Source organism: Paramormyrops kingsleyae, chromosome 1 (assembly GCF_048594095.1).
Source record: "Paramormyrops kingsleyae isolate MSU_618 chromosome 1, PKINGS_0.4, whole genome shotgun sequence".
In the NCBI taxonomy this organism is placed as follows: domain Eukaryota; kingdom Metazoa; phylum Chordata; class Actinopteri; order Osteoglossiformes; family Mormyridae; genus Paramormyrops; species Paramormyrops kingsleyae.
Window position 1 is genome coordinate 62,727,313 of NC_132797.1, and position 15,974 is coordinate 62,743,286.

The 15,974-nt window shown below is 48.4% G+C and overlaps 1 protein-coding gene across 9 annotated transcripts in view; it reads right to left on the reverse strand.

The window, feature by feature from the left end:
* The window catches only part of LOC111856674 (low-density lipoprotein receptor-related protein 1B-like), a 276,774-nt gene that overhangs the window by 41,383 nt on the left and 219,417 nt on the right, over positions 1-15,974 (reverse strand). For all 9 annotated transcript variants that reach the window (XR_011993593.1, XM_072717420.1, XM_023836816.2 and 6 more), the window contains 14 exons: positions 15,615-15,737; positions 14,980-15,120; positions 14,184-14,371; positions 12,169-12,352; positions 11,667-11,752; positions 9,983-10,105; positions 6,459-6,640; positions 5,988-6,187; positions 4,068-4,256; positions 3,670-3,818; positions 3,159-3,252; positions 2,321-2,437; positions 1,658-1,777; positions 239-358 (listed from right to left, as the gene is read on the reverse strand). Coding sequence is in view for 8 of the 9 variants with exons in the window: in XM_072717420.1 (XP_072573521.1) it covers positions 239-358; positions 1,658-1,777; positions 2,321-2,437; positions 3,159-3,252; positions 3,670-3,818; positions 4,068-4,256; positions 5,988-6,187; positions 6,459-6,640; positions 9,983-10,105; positions 11,667-11,752; positions 12,169-12,352; positions 14,184-14,371; positions 14,980-15,120; positions 15,615-15,737 (2,016 nt within the window). In the remaining variant the exon portion in view is untranslated. The remainder of the gene's footprint in view (positions 1-238; positions 359-1,657; positions 1,778-2,320; positions 2,438-3,158; positions 3,253-3,669; positions 3,819-4,067; positions 4,257-5,987; positions 6,188-6,458; positions 6,641-9,982; positions 10,106-11,666; positions 11,753-12,168; positions 12,353-14,183; positions 14,372-14,979; positions 15,121-15,614; positions 15,738-15,974) is intronic.

Below are 15,974 nucleotides of genomic sequence, written 5' to 3' on the forward strand. Positions count from 1 at the left end.
GGCCAACTGTTGAATTCACTCTACCAACCACAGAACTGGCGATCGCTGTCCTAACCCGTACAGCCACACACCGCACCCCTGCACATACCCGTCTATCCCTGCAAACTTGCTACCCTCTCGCCGGTTGCACCCATACCATCTGCAGGGCTCACTCAGGGTGCAGCCACATTTCTTGAAGGATCTGGCTGATGGCTTGACCTTTTCAGACATACAGCGGGTCAGGTACGGTGACCCTTACCGCAATCGGCCTCGTCTGAGCCATCGGCGCAGTCCGGGTCTTCGTCACACACCCACAACTTGGAGATGCAGTGCATCGTGGTCTGGCACTGGAACTGGTCGGAGGAGCAGGTGCTCTCCGCTGGAGTCCATGAAGAGAACGGTGACAGGCTTAGTAAGTACAGGGACAAAGGAGGATATTCAAACCAAACAGGCAAAAATGGACCGTGAGCTTGATCCCGAGGTTGAGAGCATAACCACTCTGCATCACACGTACAGTACAGAGAGGCACATAACGCACAGTGTGTACAAAGCATAAGCAACTTGGTGGTGGCTGGGATGGGGAAATAACACACTGGCATTCAGGGCCAGTAGGTCACCCTGACGTTTAAACTGTCTCTAAACACAAACAGCCAGGTGTTTCTCTATGAGAGAATGAAGATGTGTCTTAAAGGGGCCTTTACACTCTACATACTGTATAGTACAGACACACGGGCCTTTATGCGCAGTACAGACACACGTGTGTCTGCTTTGTGCATTCCCATGAGAGTATGAGAACATGCTGACTGTTTGGCACACTCTTATAGTGTAGTGTAATCCAGATCTCCAGGAACTCCTCGCCCTCATAGAATGAAAGCGCTGGATAATTCCTGCCCTCAAGACCGGATTATCCCATTAAAACCCCACCCGAGTACAGAAGTAATCTTAAGCCAAGATTAGCTATCACCTCTGTTAGCATTCCCGCACCAGACCTCCACGGGGCTTTGCCTCCTGCCCTCCGCCCCCCAGCCGCCACTGATGCTCACCCCACATTGGGCTCCGGGTGTGGAGAGACGGATCAGGGTGTCACATGTGCTTCCAGTAGGACTCTGCTCTGCTCAGCCTTTCAGTCACCCTGTTTCACGGCGGATCATCTGGGACACCAACTGATGGCTCCCTCTGACTGGCGGATCAAAGAGCTGCTTTTCTTCAGCTCCCAGAGACATCGCACGCCAGAAACTGGAGCTAGCAGCCCATCTCCGTGAACATGGGGCTCTGGCCAGCCACACTGCGGCTTCACACTGCAGCTACCTCACCACCATGACGGTGCACGTAAATAACTTAAGGAGCACAGTAATGATATAATGACGTACTGTGGACCCCGGGCTGGTGGTTTATCGAGCAGGAGACTGATAAAGTGTTCATGACATGTGAGAAACCCAGGAGCAACGCTGTTATTATTATACAGCGCAGGAGGAATTTACATGCTGCCACTGAGGAAGCCGGGGAGCAGAGATTAGAGCTCACACTCCCATCTGCAATCTCCCACTCTGCTCAGCGGGAAGCAGGGCCCTGATCCTTCGTCGGAAAGCAGCGTGGGAGAAAATCACAGCGCTGCTCAACCCACCACCCGCCCCCCCGGGAGGGCTCCCTCCCATCCCCTGCAGGAACAGCGTCTTACGGCAGTCCGTCTCGTCCTCCCCGTCGCCGCAGTCGTCCTGCCCGTTGCAGCGCAGTGTCAGTGGGATGCACTTCTGCCGCCTGGTGCATTTGAACTGGCCTGACAGGCAGATATATGTGTCTGGAAGCAGATCAGCAGTGTCAGATGGGTGACCCGGGAGTCTCAGGCCACAGGACGGTGATGAGATACAAGAGAGGGATGCATGTACTCTCAGTGAGAACGTGTGCAGGCAGAACAGGGTTGGCGATCTCAAGATCAATATACTGAATGTGGCTCTGAAATGCAGATTTACTTATCACAGCAGAGATATCCTGAAAACAGTAATACGTGTATGATGTTATTTACAGAATGATCATATATGAAAGTATTTGCAGTTCCAGAGTTTCACCAAAGGCCAAAAGGAAAGGAAGGCAGGGGGCGTGGCCACCTCAACAATGTGCAGTTTTTGCCAATTTGACTCCATTCCCAAGACCTGTAACCTGGGATACTACATGAGCTTAAACTGGTATTGGCTTAGGGTCCAGATAGTGTCGGCCCATACCTGCCTCTCCCCCACATTCCAGCAAAGATGACCTCGCACACACGCCACACATTTTCCAAGCTTTTGGCTTTTGGGTCAGCATAAGTGCTCCGGGTGTCACGCATGCCAGGGGACTCCCTTACCACAGTTGGCCTCGTCTGAGTTGTCCCCACAGTCGTTCTCACCGTCACAGATGAACGGCGGGAGGGCGCAGAGGCCCGTCCCGCACTGGAACCGGCCCGGCTGGCATTTGAATTCCGCTGAAAAAATAGCATCAAACAGCTCAGACCGTCAGAGAGACAGCCTGTTGACGGCAGGCAGACAAACATGGCATTTAACAGGCCATAAAAGTGAGGAGTAGGGGGCCTGTGACACGGACAGCTGAGCTGCTGCGATTAAGAACATAGAAGTTGATTAATGATGGATGACGGGTGACAGATGAGAAGGAGGCCTCTGCATCCCACTCTGCATGATAATGCCTCTTTATTAACCCTAAGGAACATGCCGCCCCCCACCCCTAAAAATCTCCCCGATATGTGCCAGATCATAGCTGACACATTTAATACATGCTTAATAAAAAGTATGGCTTCTCAGGATCCTAGAGATCCAACAGAGTTCCATTGTTTAATCATTTTCAAAGTCTCTCAGGGTTCTTGCCACACTAGACAGATTAAAAAAGCTTAAAGGATAATGATAAAAATAATTTGAAATTAAGGAAAAAAAAAAAACTAACATTAAAGAAATCAATTGTAAGAATAAAATAAGTGATTCATTCACTCAAAGGAAAAATTCCAAAGACAGTCACGTAGTTTTGCTAAGCTACTCTAAGGCAAACTTTGCACCAGCAATGAGCAGCGTGACGTCTTGGGCTCCCAGAACATGCTGTCCTGCCGGTGAACCCTTAAGAAGGGTCCTGACGTAACTCATATACACATCATGCAAAAGTGAAGGATGATGAATCACCACGGCGATGTGACTCACGGCAGTCGGCCGGCTCGTCGGACCCGTCGCCGCAGTCGTCCACCGTGTCGCACTTCCACCAGAAGGGGATGCACTCATCTGTCCCGCATCGGAACTGCATGGGAGAAACGGGAAAAGAGGTGGTTAGGAGACGGCGCTACCCAACGGCAGCCAGGAAGAGATTCGCCTTGGCAGCCCCAGGGTCTCCAGTATTGCTCTTCAAACTCCATGCTTAATGCACACATCCATCTGTTATTTCCACACCTGCTGTAACATTTTCTGGGTTCGTGCTGCAGTTTCACATCTGCCATGAGCTATAGCTCATGGATGAGCAGCACGATGCTACTATTCCCACTCAGCTAGCTGGAGATCCAGTGATCCATTCTAGTTGGGTGGCCTCTCCCCTGTCTAACCAGGAAGGCAGATATATCGACAGGTATATCGTGATGAGCCTTGTTATCCCGGGCACGACTTTCCTCTACCTTCTTCAGTCTAACATGTGGATCCCGGAGAGTGCAGGGTGACCACACACCTGGCTGGAGGTGCAGTTGGACAAGCAGGTCTTGTTGTCGGCAGCAAGGTAGAAATTGGAGGGGCAGGCGCACTTGTGGCCCCCCCCTGGTGAGAGCAGACACAGGTGGCTGCACCCCGCATTGGCTACCTGGCACGGGTGCTTGGGCACTGTGCAAAAAACAGGCAGAATTAGGGTAGGATATGGCAGAGGAGTTAGCAGCTAGGAGGCTGTATCATTACCAAAAACCAAAAGAAAAGATGGCATTTGGATATAGTATAGGGGAGAGTTAGTGGCTAGTAGGCTGTATCATTACCAAAAACCCACAAAACAAGCAGTGTTTGGGTGGAGTACAGGGTGTGTTAGTGCGTTTTTCTTTACCAAAAACAAAATAGGCAAGGCCACAGCCAACTAATTACCATCAGGCTGGCGGTAGGGGTGGTACACCTTCACGTCACTTATGACATGCCAGGAGCTAAGCAGTTCCATCTGTCCCACCCCCGACGTCTTGTGGGCACGGCTGAGGGACCTGGACTTCCCATCCGTCCAATAGATGTAGTCTTCAAAGAGTGTGAGCCCCATCACCCCATGGACTTTCAGGAGAGGCACTGCAGGTGGAAAGTGACAGGCATTAAGCAGGACTCCTTGTGGGGCTTTCAATAAATAAGACTCAAAGTTCAAAGGCCCCCAAATGCTTGCAAAAGGAAGTAAATTATCAGTATTGTAAGAAAGACCCATCCAGTCATCTTGAAAGCACAGGGTCAGGGGAACGACGCAAGATGAATAAAGGAAACGCTCGCCTTGGAATTTCAATCTTTCTGATTCAGCTGAAAAGCTGATGGTGATCTGTCCTTTTGAAACAGAAAGGTCTGGTTTGTTAAAGAGCATCAAGAATGGATGCACAAATTCTACTGCATTTAACTCACTGAATAGCTAAACCAAGAAAAGACAGATTGGGTCAATTAGCATCACTTCTAATTAACGGCTTGCTTTGAAAAGCGCTTACTGTGTGTGAAACTGCGCTATTTTATTTTTTGGCACACTTTACTTTAAACAATAAGTTTGAAAGTCATGTTTCCCCCCTATATTTGAAGGAGCAGCTTCAGCTTAAGTGCTTTTAAAATAATAATTACCTTCAGCAGGTTTTGAATAAGCTGACTTCAGGTTCTTAACTGATGTACACATAACAGTTATTTTCACCTATCATTTTACATTGAAACAAAACAAATCAAAATGAACTCATGGAAATGTACAAAACATACAAGCGGGTAGCAGCCTGAACTGCAAAGGTAAGAGCAGGACTGGTTGTCTCCTAACCGCTGAGACCTTAATGTAAGGAGGGGAAAACTATGTCAGAGGGTTACAAGCACACAAATACACACAAGATGATGAAAGGGCTCAAGCAGAGAGACACTCCACTGATGCACTGTTGTTCCAAACGGAGCAGCTCTGAGGACCCAGTGGGGGTCAAGATTGAACTGAACACCTAAGCTCTCATATCTTATTATGCATTGCAGTTCTGTTACCATATTTGCATTGGCTGCCAGTAAATTCTAGAACAGATTTCTAAGGGTTTTTTAATTGGTTTTAAAGCTCGTAATGGTTTAGCACCTGGGTCTACTGCAGTAATCTGCAGTTTATTGTCTGTATATTGGCCATACTCCGGCAGATGAGACCAATTAAGGCAATGTAAACTGGCCAAGGATGACAGGAATGGCGGGCATTGAGTGATTCAGTAGGTTAAGGTCTGTCCTAGGGATGTGCGTCTCCATCTCTGAGACCAACGGCATACACATATAAATGCATTGCCAAAGATCCGACACATTAAAGATTCATATGAAGCAGTACTGATGTGATACAATATGATTCACCCCTATTGCAATGCAATGCGATTCAACATGATTCGATTCAACGGGGAATGATACGATGCAAAAGAAAATGATGCTATGCAATTCAATACGGTACAGATAGTTTGATTTTATTTCTTTGGTTATTCTGAAGCAGACAGCAAATAATCCATCACACTTCTAATAATAAAGGCATTGGGCCTCTACTAATAATTATATATAAATACATCAGATTTTACCGATGCAAAGATGCAAATCGGAGAATCTTACCATCCCTAGTCTGTGCCCGTGTCCAGAAGGTTATGGGTTCAAACAGTGTGGTAATGGTATCAGCACTGGGCTCTTGAGTAAGGCTCTAAACACTAAGGGACAGACCATGCTAAATACATTTTTGCTTCTGAGTATCTCTTACCATTGACTGTTTGTCATGCGTATTTTTGGCAGGCCCTTTTCAGGTGGCTATCTTGGGGAGGGGGGGGACTCCTCACTGACCTTTATGCCGGTGAGAGCCGTCCAGGTTTGTGAGCCAGATGTGGTTGTCGTCGACCCAGTAGAGCCTTTTATTGACATAATCGATGGTTAGGGCTGTGGGCCGGTGGATCTGCGTGTCGACAATCACGGTGGGATTGCTGCCGTCCATGCCACTACGGCCCAAGTGCGGGTACTCGCAGCAGTCAGCCCAGAAGACGTACCTACGAGCAGTCAGCAGAAATAACAGCGTAGCTGTAGACCTCAGGTAAATCGGGGCTCACTTTCATCATTATCACATAAAAACATGACGAGCTAGATGTATGTAGAAGTTCAGAAACTATAGTGGAGGTGGTATTATTGACAGAAATGACATATGCTCTTGTAACTGTGGTAGAGCTGGTTTAATGGGACAGTATTAAGACACATGAATCCAGTGTCCTGTGAGCAGCCGCTGCTGATCCACGCAGGATCAGTCACATGATTCGCACCCACCCCATCTGGGGGTCCAGGCACAGTCCTGTGGGCCCCCTGAGGCCCGAGCTGATGAGGACGGTGGGGTAGAGGCCATTGACCTTGGACACCTCCAGGACCTTCTTCTCCACGTCATACCAGTACAGGTTCTTCCCGATCCAGTCCACTGCCAGGGTGCTGGGAACTGCCGTTCGATGGACTATCTGGGAAGATAAACACTGAGACAGTGAAGCTGTCCAGCCTGCGGGGGACCACATGTACAATATTCCCCTGAAATATCCATCGGCCCACTGCTTCCTCGACATGCTCCACTCATAGCTGCACCCTTGTGCAAATGAATTTAAACAAGCTGTCGCATCTATATGCAGACAGATTGACCAAAGTTAAGACCGACATCACAGTCAGATTAATTCATACTTATCCCAAGGCAATTTAGGACCTATACCTGGCAGATTGATAAAAATCATATCGGAATAACCCAAGATGGGCCGCCAATTGATCTCAGGGCAAACATACCATTCATGCCTATGGGGAATTTGGCAAACCCAATTAACCTTAGCATGCTTTAGGACTGTGGTGGGGGGGGGGGAGACCACAAAACCAGGAGAAAACCCCACAACAACACGGGGAGGTGCCCGAACCCCAGAGCATTCACTTGAAGCATACATGGATGGCTGAAGCACAGTCATGCCACCTAATTCTAACCCCACATGAGCAGGCCTGCCAGTCTGTGGGCACAGTGCCTCCTCTGTCCATCCACTCAGCTCTAACCCCACCCGAGCAGGCCTGCCAGTCTGTGGGCACAGTGCCTCCTCTGTCCATCCACTCAGCTCTAACCCCACCCGAGCAGGCCTGCCAGTCTGTGGGCACAGTGCCTCCTCTGTCCATCCACTCAGCTCTAACCCCACCCGAGCAGGCCTGCCAGTCTGTGGGCACAGTGCCTCCTCTGTCCATCCACTCAGCTCTAACCCCACCCGAGCAGGCCTGCCAGTCTGTGGGCACAGTGCCTCCTCTGTCCATCCACTCAGCTCTAACCCCACCCGAGCAGGCCAGCCAGTCTGTGGGCACAGTGCCTCCTCTGTCCATCCACTCAGCTCTAACCCCACCCGAGCAGGCCTGCCAGTCTGTGGGCACAGTGCCTCCTCTGTCCATCCACTCAGCTCTAACCCCACCCGAGCAGGCCAGCCAGTCTGTGGGCACAGTGTCTCGTCTGTCCATCCACTCAGCGTACTCTCTGCCCTGTACCCTCAGCAGGTCCTAGGCCACTGCCTGTATGTCTGTATGAAAACTTGCTTCAATTAATTTGCACAAGGGTGTAATTTCTGTCAATTTTAATTCCTCAGGAAATCAGTTCAGTATTTTTTTTTTTTTAACTTTTCCTAAAAATTCAGGATGGAAGGGAAAGCGTGACCAAAAAATATCAACTATTCCCCCTACCACAAAACTCTATGCCACCAACTGCCAGTCAGTAATTAGTATTATGAGTGAATGATTGTCCTGAGCTCGCATCAGATGGGAAAGAGTCACCAAGAAAACAAAAATGGAGGCTGTCAGACAGATGCCATATGTTTCTGTCTAAATCACGTTTAAACTGCCAGTTTAGAGAGGGAAAACTTGTAATCCCAGAAAACACCCTCAAATTACCCCAGCTGCAAAGCCACCGTCAATTAAAGACCTGCATCACGTGCAGTAATTCACAGCATCCAAACCAATCAGTGCACTTACTCAGAGCTCTTTTTACTCAAACCAAAACATGGAGATTCATTAATTCCTCACATGCATCAAGCACCCCCCCACCCCAGACAGATGATAACCAGTTTGGAGAAAATCTGCTACATAAATCTGTCCCCGCTAAACGGCACTTCAAGCAGACTTAAAAAGACACTGCACACAATCTGCTCGTGCGAGTAACGACATGCTCTGACATTTTGCAAACGACCATTTAATGGCAGCAGCGCACCAAAGCCGTCGGGCTGCATGACGGGTGTTCTGCCTAGAAGCGGTAATTAAGAACTAGCAACACTTCTCCAAACTCCTGAAATGTGACATCTCACACAGTTCTACCTCATCAAAGCAAGAAAAAGAAAGGTAAAAGGCAAAGGAGGAAGCCACATTCAACAGTCAGGGATGCCTTCTTGCATCGATTTCAAAGATCAACTTATCAAAAGCATGAAGGTTAAGCTGATGCAGAACGTCAACATTGAAACGCATCAAGGTAAACAATCTGACAAACACGAATTTAGCCTCCCTTCCTTGATTTTTCCGTTGGTCCTCAGTATTATATGTTTAAGTTTGGTTTGAAAAGTCTGGTTACTGTGGCAACAGTAACTTTTTAAAGACCATGTTTGGAGAATCACCAGATGTTCTCCTGCGACACCCACAAGTGATCACAGGTACAGTTTAGGAAAACGTGCTCAAGCTTTCTGGGATTTGTGGATCCAACACAAGACAAGAAGGTTGTTCCAGGCTACACGTCTGTAAAGTTTATGGTTCTGAAGGGATGTAATTGATCTTGAAGGCTGAACCCAGCCTCCATACTGCTTGTGTGGAGTTATACCACATGTTATACCCTCTAAAGTCTCCCTGGAAGGGATGCCATGGATCTACTGTATGGATTCGTTATGGAAAAAAAATAACGTTTCATAAAGTCCACCAAATGCTAACTTATCTCAGAAAAGTGTGTAAATGCATTTTGTGGTACTAAGCATTAATGGATTGTAATAAGTTTAATCAGAACATCTACTGTCCAAGAGTCACGGACTGTATGCACATTCATTTGGGATTAGCCCAGAAACGATGGCTATCTGGGGACCATGGCTGAGGCAGTGATTTTGTCTTACTCTGCACTTTCCATTCCTTTCCTGCAGTCACTCTAGAGAAGACCCGCTCGGTGACATCGCCTTTGTTACAGGAATCATTAAATAATTGAAAGGGCAGAAAATCATATTAATTTTAAAACAATCTAGCTGATGCTATGCAGCATTACTAAATCAAAGGGAAATCTTGCGTTTGATGAAGCGTAATGAGTCATTATCCCCTTAAAGTAGAGATAATGACACAAGGGTACATGGCACAGTCACTGGGCATCAATCATGTGATCACGGTGTGGCCAGTTGGGAGTCGTATCCCCTTTGTCCCACCCCCTCCTTAGGATTCCAGAGACACGGCTCCCCCAGTAAACACCCATGGGCTGGATGCCCTGTCAGCTGGTTCATTGCACAGCGTAAGGTTACATGAACACAATCAGTTTGGAGCATGCACATTTACAATAATCTGCCCCCAAGCAGCATTAGAAATATATAATCCCTGAAATTAGAGTTGTGGTTTTATAAGACACGCTGGAGTGTCCTCAGATGCTCACTTCATCAAAAGCTCCCCTTAAAGTGATAGAAGAACCCCGTCATAAAGTTAAACTATCTGCCAAAGGACAAACATGTCCATTTCCCAGAAGGCTCTGAGGTGACCCTCCCGAAAGGGACTTGACCCCCCTTAAGAGCCGGGGGCACCGAGGGGGAACGCACATTAAGCCATTGGCACCGTCATACCTTGAGGTCACTCCCGTTCAGGCGTATCCTATTTATCCGCCGTCCACTGGGCCTGCTGGAGTCGATCCAGTATATGAACTCCTTCCTGTAGTCGAAGTCGGCCGCCATGATGTTACTGAGGCCCTGTGAAGAACATGAACGTCTGAGGTGGTGACACGCTCTGGCTGGGTATTTCCCCGCCGGTCACGTCGGCTCTGCCGAACAGCAAAGAGTGACATGCTGCACTTTAATCTCAGCTAGGTGAGGGAGCTGGGGATTTCACCACACCAAAGAGTCACAGACGTGCCCATCATGTTGAAACCTCTCTGCACAGCGTTATTATGTATTTGCATGCCGCACATTTACGCAATGACACATTATTAATAACAATATTGATCCATTTAAGCGGTTATTTCCGAGTCATTCCTGTAGATTTCCTTGCACCCATGCTAGCTCAGTGCAACTGAATCGCTGAACGTGCCCGTGACTGCAGCATGGATTCCTCCAGTCAGGAAATTCACCACTTGCATGTAAAGGTCAGTCCTCAGGCATCTCCAGCACTTCCTGGACGGCAGCCAGATTTACATTAGTTGGAGCAGTACAATTATGCGTTGTGACAAATAAAGACTTTCAATCTTGAAATCTCTCTGCATCAGCAACACTCACAAAGAGATCTTCGTCCCTCCCTAGAAATCATGTCCCATTTTACACTTAATACCCTCAACTAGGTAATGTCTGAAACATTAGCATCCCTGTCTGCGCAGAATCGACTTAAAGCAGCGGCTGCGTATAAATGCCTCGCTGGTGATGTATGGAACGGGCACTGAACTTTATGGCTCCAATTAGCAGCTTTTCTTTGCACGTCGGCATGTTGGCTGGCTGCGGTGATAACTGTGTTATCATGGGAATGTCACAAAGGCTATGTGATGTGGCTCTACTCATGCCTGTTAACTGACAAAAAGAAGCAGCACAAGGGGCCCCTGAAGCCAGCAGGGGCACCAAATATCCCACGAGCCTTTTATGATTCCATTTTAGTTTCATTGACTTTTGTATAGTCAGCAGTCAGGCCTACTGTAAGACCCAAGCATCACTGTCACTATGTGTTCAAGGCCAGGAATCACGATGTGGACCGCAGGGTGACTGTGACATCTGTGATGTGTAAGATAGACATCTACTAAGATCTCAGTCTATTGACTGATTACTCACCACAACGAATGCAAAGGCAATACAGATAAGCATCGTCACACTTGAGTAATCATGAATTAATTACTATTCTAACGGACTGGCAGATTCCACGCATTGTAAAGCTGACGGATTTCCCTAGGCTGCTGATTTGTCTTCATTTACGGTGAGTTAACCCGAGTAGCGCACAGTTTATCAGACATAAGACTGACAGTGAGAACACACCACACTCCTTCACGTTTATCCAGTAAGCAATTTCTGAAATAGGTGGCATTTTAAGAAAGTGCCAGCTTCAGTGTCCATGGAAGCCTGTCATGCTGAGAGCGTTTGATGAGCGGTTTTCGGTCCCTGCGTCACTCATAGAAGCAGAGGGAGGTCATTTCAAGCTTCACATGAGCAATTGATAACATTATATGTCCTCACGGCCCTCTTATTGACCTAAATGGCATTGAGGCTCCAGGCCGCCAAGGTTACGATGTTATAACATGCACGCGTCATGTTCGTCAGACGCCAGCCATCGTACCTGCTTCAGTAGTGTGTAGTTGGAGCCGTCGATGCTCATCTTCCGGATCTCGTGGTGGTCAGCTAGGATGAGGAATGGCTCCTCACCTGTGATGGAACATGAACAAAAAAAAACACACTGGCAGGTCTCTGCATGAAACACAGCTTCAGCCACCAGTGGTCTAACCTCACAGGCGTTTCAGTGGAAAAGGCTAAAGGGCCTTTTAAATTGAGCTGAACACAGTCTAGTCGTTACCCATAATCCACTGCTCCTACAAGTCCCCGACCCTGAGAAGCATCCCTCACAAACCAGCAAGCAGCTTTTCCTACAGAAATCTGTCTGCTCGTGGTGACTGTTGTTAGCTGCACCCCAGGCCTGTCCCCAAAAAACTAAAAGTCGCAGCCATCGCTCACAGGCCTGAGATAATTACGCGGCAGCTCCAATTAGTCCCACAGAAACCAATCAGCAGGAAGGTATGTGACAATGGGGGGTGGGGGGGTTGATGGATGCGTGGCGGGAATACCTGAAAGGGACCTGCAGCTGTCCGGACTGTGGGCCGGCACCCTGTAGCCATCCACGCAGGAACACCGGTATGAGCCGTAGGTGTTGACGCAGGACTGGCTGCACGGGAGCGAGGAGGAGCACTCATCCACATCCACGCAGGTCCTGCCGTCCTCCTTCAGCTGAAAGCCTGGCCAGCATTTGCACTAGATGCACAAGAATGAAGATAGTGGGAAGCTTGGAAGATGCATTTCACCACTACAAATCAAGCCTGCCGCTGCATGTTTGCCTGCAATATTTAGTATAATCACAGGTGATGATCACAGAAGAGAGCTCAACGTAAGATTTGTGTTTCCAGCTACGGGCAGCAGCATGAATTAAGAAAATCAGAATCAATTCAGACGAATCACAAATCCCCGCAAAAAGTGACATTTAGAACAATTACCCAGCAGTCACATATCTCTGCTAAGCATTCTTGATCATAAGCCCCTGATTTTAATACATAATGCATTTTGTTAGCAGCACGGGACTAAAAAAGTAAGAGAATGTGGAACAGTGAATGTTTCTGCGGAGAGCTGGAAAGGAGGACCATCCTGCGGGTACCAGTCTCACGCTGGATGCTCTTCTAACATGGTCTATATTCACTCATAACACTTTCATTGGCAGCATTATCCCCAAATCGTCCATCTTCCAGCTTAATTCTCACCTTGCAGTCAGGACTTCCCTGAATGTCAACTTTTAACCATTGACCTTTAACCCTTAACCCAACACCTGGATGCTCACATCGCTCTGGGAACAGCTTATGCATTTCTTAAATCAATATCTCCCAAGGCCATTGGCTCATCACCCTCCCTCACAGCACAGAGACCAGGGCCCAGGTCCCCTGCAGTCTCGGGAATGCCCCGCCTCTTCTGCACATGCCCCATCAGTCTCCCAGGTCTCCTGCAGTCCCGGGAATAAAGACGCATTGCCGTCTTTAACACCATGACCCAGCACGCTTGCTCAGGCTTGATTAATACTTTTATTTTCTTCTGGGCTCCTGTCACTGAGGAGGAGAAGTGGACAGCAAAGGGGGATATACACCTCGGACACTAGAGTGAACTAATTACAGATGTGAATAAACTCCGTAAATGCACCTTGTGTAAGGAAAGCAGGGCACAGATGTTCAGTGGCGACAGAATGTTGTCAGTGTCAGGGTCAGCTCCCGTCCCCGGCCCTTCATGTCTCCCTGTTTGGTCAGCAGGTGTTGCTGGCTGCCCTGTACTCCTCGCTCTCTCTGGTCTTTCAGCCCCAGTGTGCCCTTCCCTTTCCTCAAATTTTTGCATGGCTCAAGAGGTTGTGCGTGTGGCTCTGAGAATGTTAACCCTTTGGTTATGAGTTCAAGGCCAGCCTCCTCTGTTTATTTAGTACTAAACTATAAGTTTCTATAAGTTTTCTTGTCCCAGATTTGTGGTTTGTGTTCTGTTTTGGTTTTTGCTTCGTGCCTTTTGTGGTTATGTATTACTTGTGTTTGTCTTCCCTACTGTTAGATTCTGTTTCATAGTTTACCTGTTAGTGTCTTAGTTCCATGATTAAGTTTATTATATCTACCTACAGTATTACCCAGCGCCTCATTATTGATTGTTCTGCCTGATTGCTCGTTGTCCTGTGCCCGCTGTGATTAGTTTATTGTTTCATTGTTCGCTCCTGCTTCTTTGTTATCTGGTTCAGTTTTGTGTATTTAAGTACCTGCATTTGTCCTGCACCATTGTGAATGTTACTGTGTTTGGTCCTGGTTCTATGGCTGTGGTCAATTCCCTGTGTTTTTGCTTAAGTTCTTTGTTTGTTTTATTTCATGGTTTTAGCTAATTCAGTCTAGCTCCCTGTTTGTTTTCTGACCCCTCGGGGTCCTTTTGGTTTTGTAGTTTTACCCTGTGTGTTAGATCTCCCAAGAAACCCCTTTTTGTCTTGGAGCTGCTAGTGAATCATCACCTCTGTCCATCCTGCGCCATGCCTCAATCCAAAACAGTGAGAGCGAGGCCCACGGCGGGTGCAGACCTTGTATCCGACAGGAAGGTCCTGGCAGTCCTGTGTGCAGCCGCTGACACGACGGTTCAGGCACTCGTTGACGTGGCAGCCGTGTTCGTCTGAGTGGTCACCACAGTCGTCACGGCCGTCGCAGAGCCCCGCTGCAGGAACGCAGCGGCCATTGGCGCACATGAAGAAGGAGCCGTTGCACAGGCTCTCTGGGAAGGGAGGGCGGTGGATTCGAGTCAGTGACGGACACAGGAAGGACGGGCCCGTGGGGAAATTAACAACCTGAAAAATCACAGCCTTCTGATATAGGCGCAAAGAGGAAACACCAAAGGGAGACTAATAAAATCAGCAGATTAAAAGCTGAATTATTGATCTGGGAGCCTGCAGTGAGAGGGAGAGGCCCGAGGCCTGCAGTCAGGCCACTCCAGAACCCGTGACTGACGGCTCAGTACCCAGGCCCAACTGTAACTGCGCAGGCTCTGTGACTCCAAAACACCTCAGTTTTATGAATGATCTGCCACATTTTTTGGCTTGCTGTGTGTGTTCAGCTGGATCTTCCCCAAACAGTCTTGGCCAATTTGGCCTTTTTTTCTACACAGAACACAAAATTTGCTGCCATTTCTGACATAAATGGAGGGGATGGGGCCCCTGGTTTCACAATCTTCAAAATGTAATAACGTGGAGAGACAGGAAGTCTGAAGCACTGTTTGGAGATGAACCAAAACAAATAACGCAGAGCACTGTCAGCGTCTCCCCACCGTGAGCGTAGCTCATACTCCCATCCCCCCAATTCCCTCCCCCCCATGCAAGTTCTTGCCTGCGGCTGAGCACTTCGGATTCAGTGGCAGTTCATCGGAGCCATCCAGACAGTCAGGGGCACCGTCGCACTCCCACTGTGCACTGGGCAGGCAGCGTCCGTCTGCGCAGCGGAATCCAGCATCATCGCAGGCTCGGTACTCTGCACACGACACGGGCACAAGGGTCATCAGCCAGTGTCTTCTTACCTAAATATAGTGTCAGGAATCCTTGAGGTTATGGTGCCAGTCATGTGGTCTAAGGTTTGCAGGATGAGTGGACTCTGTTGCTGGACCTCTCAAATATTAAATCAGGTTTGAATTTTGGCTCAGTCAGGCTTCCATGAACCGCGTCTCTCCTGAAATGGACATCAACGTGGTGCATGCGACTGGATTTATTTGAATTTTTGTTTCGTGTCAGGTGGTGTGTAAACGGAATCATTGAGAAGTGACGCACAGCCTTGTTTTCCCTCCAATAGATGGCTGAGTCAGGTGACCAAGTCTGAGAAGCACAGCAGCATGGCCCAACAGTATGTTTGAGCACCATATGGATCAGTGAACGCACTCTGCAAAGAGGTACCGCATCACATTGCCACCCTCAGGCAGGTATTGGGCAGGCTGATGATGACCACATGACTGGTGGGCGGCGGCCACTTGCCACATTCCGGCGACTCATCAGAGCCATCGCCACAGTCGTTGTCACGGTCACACACGAATCGCTTGGGAACACAGAGCTGGTTGCGGCACAGGAAGGTGCTGTCATCACACGTGATGTTGGGCGCTGCAGAGGAAAGAGGCAAAATGGGTCGCAGTTCAACTGCAGGATTGTGCGGCTCACCACTGGTGCTACAGCCCAGTGCATGCTGGGTAGGTGCTACCACCTCCTCACTTTATGTCAGTCATGTAGTCATTGGTGGGAAGTTAAATGTTATTTAAAACCCTTTTAAGAGTAATAAAGACGTGCATGTGCTAACTGCGACCCCCAGATTAAAGCTGTCACCCGCATGATAAGATAACA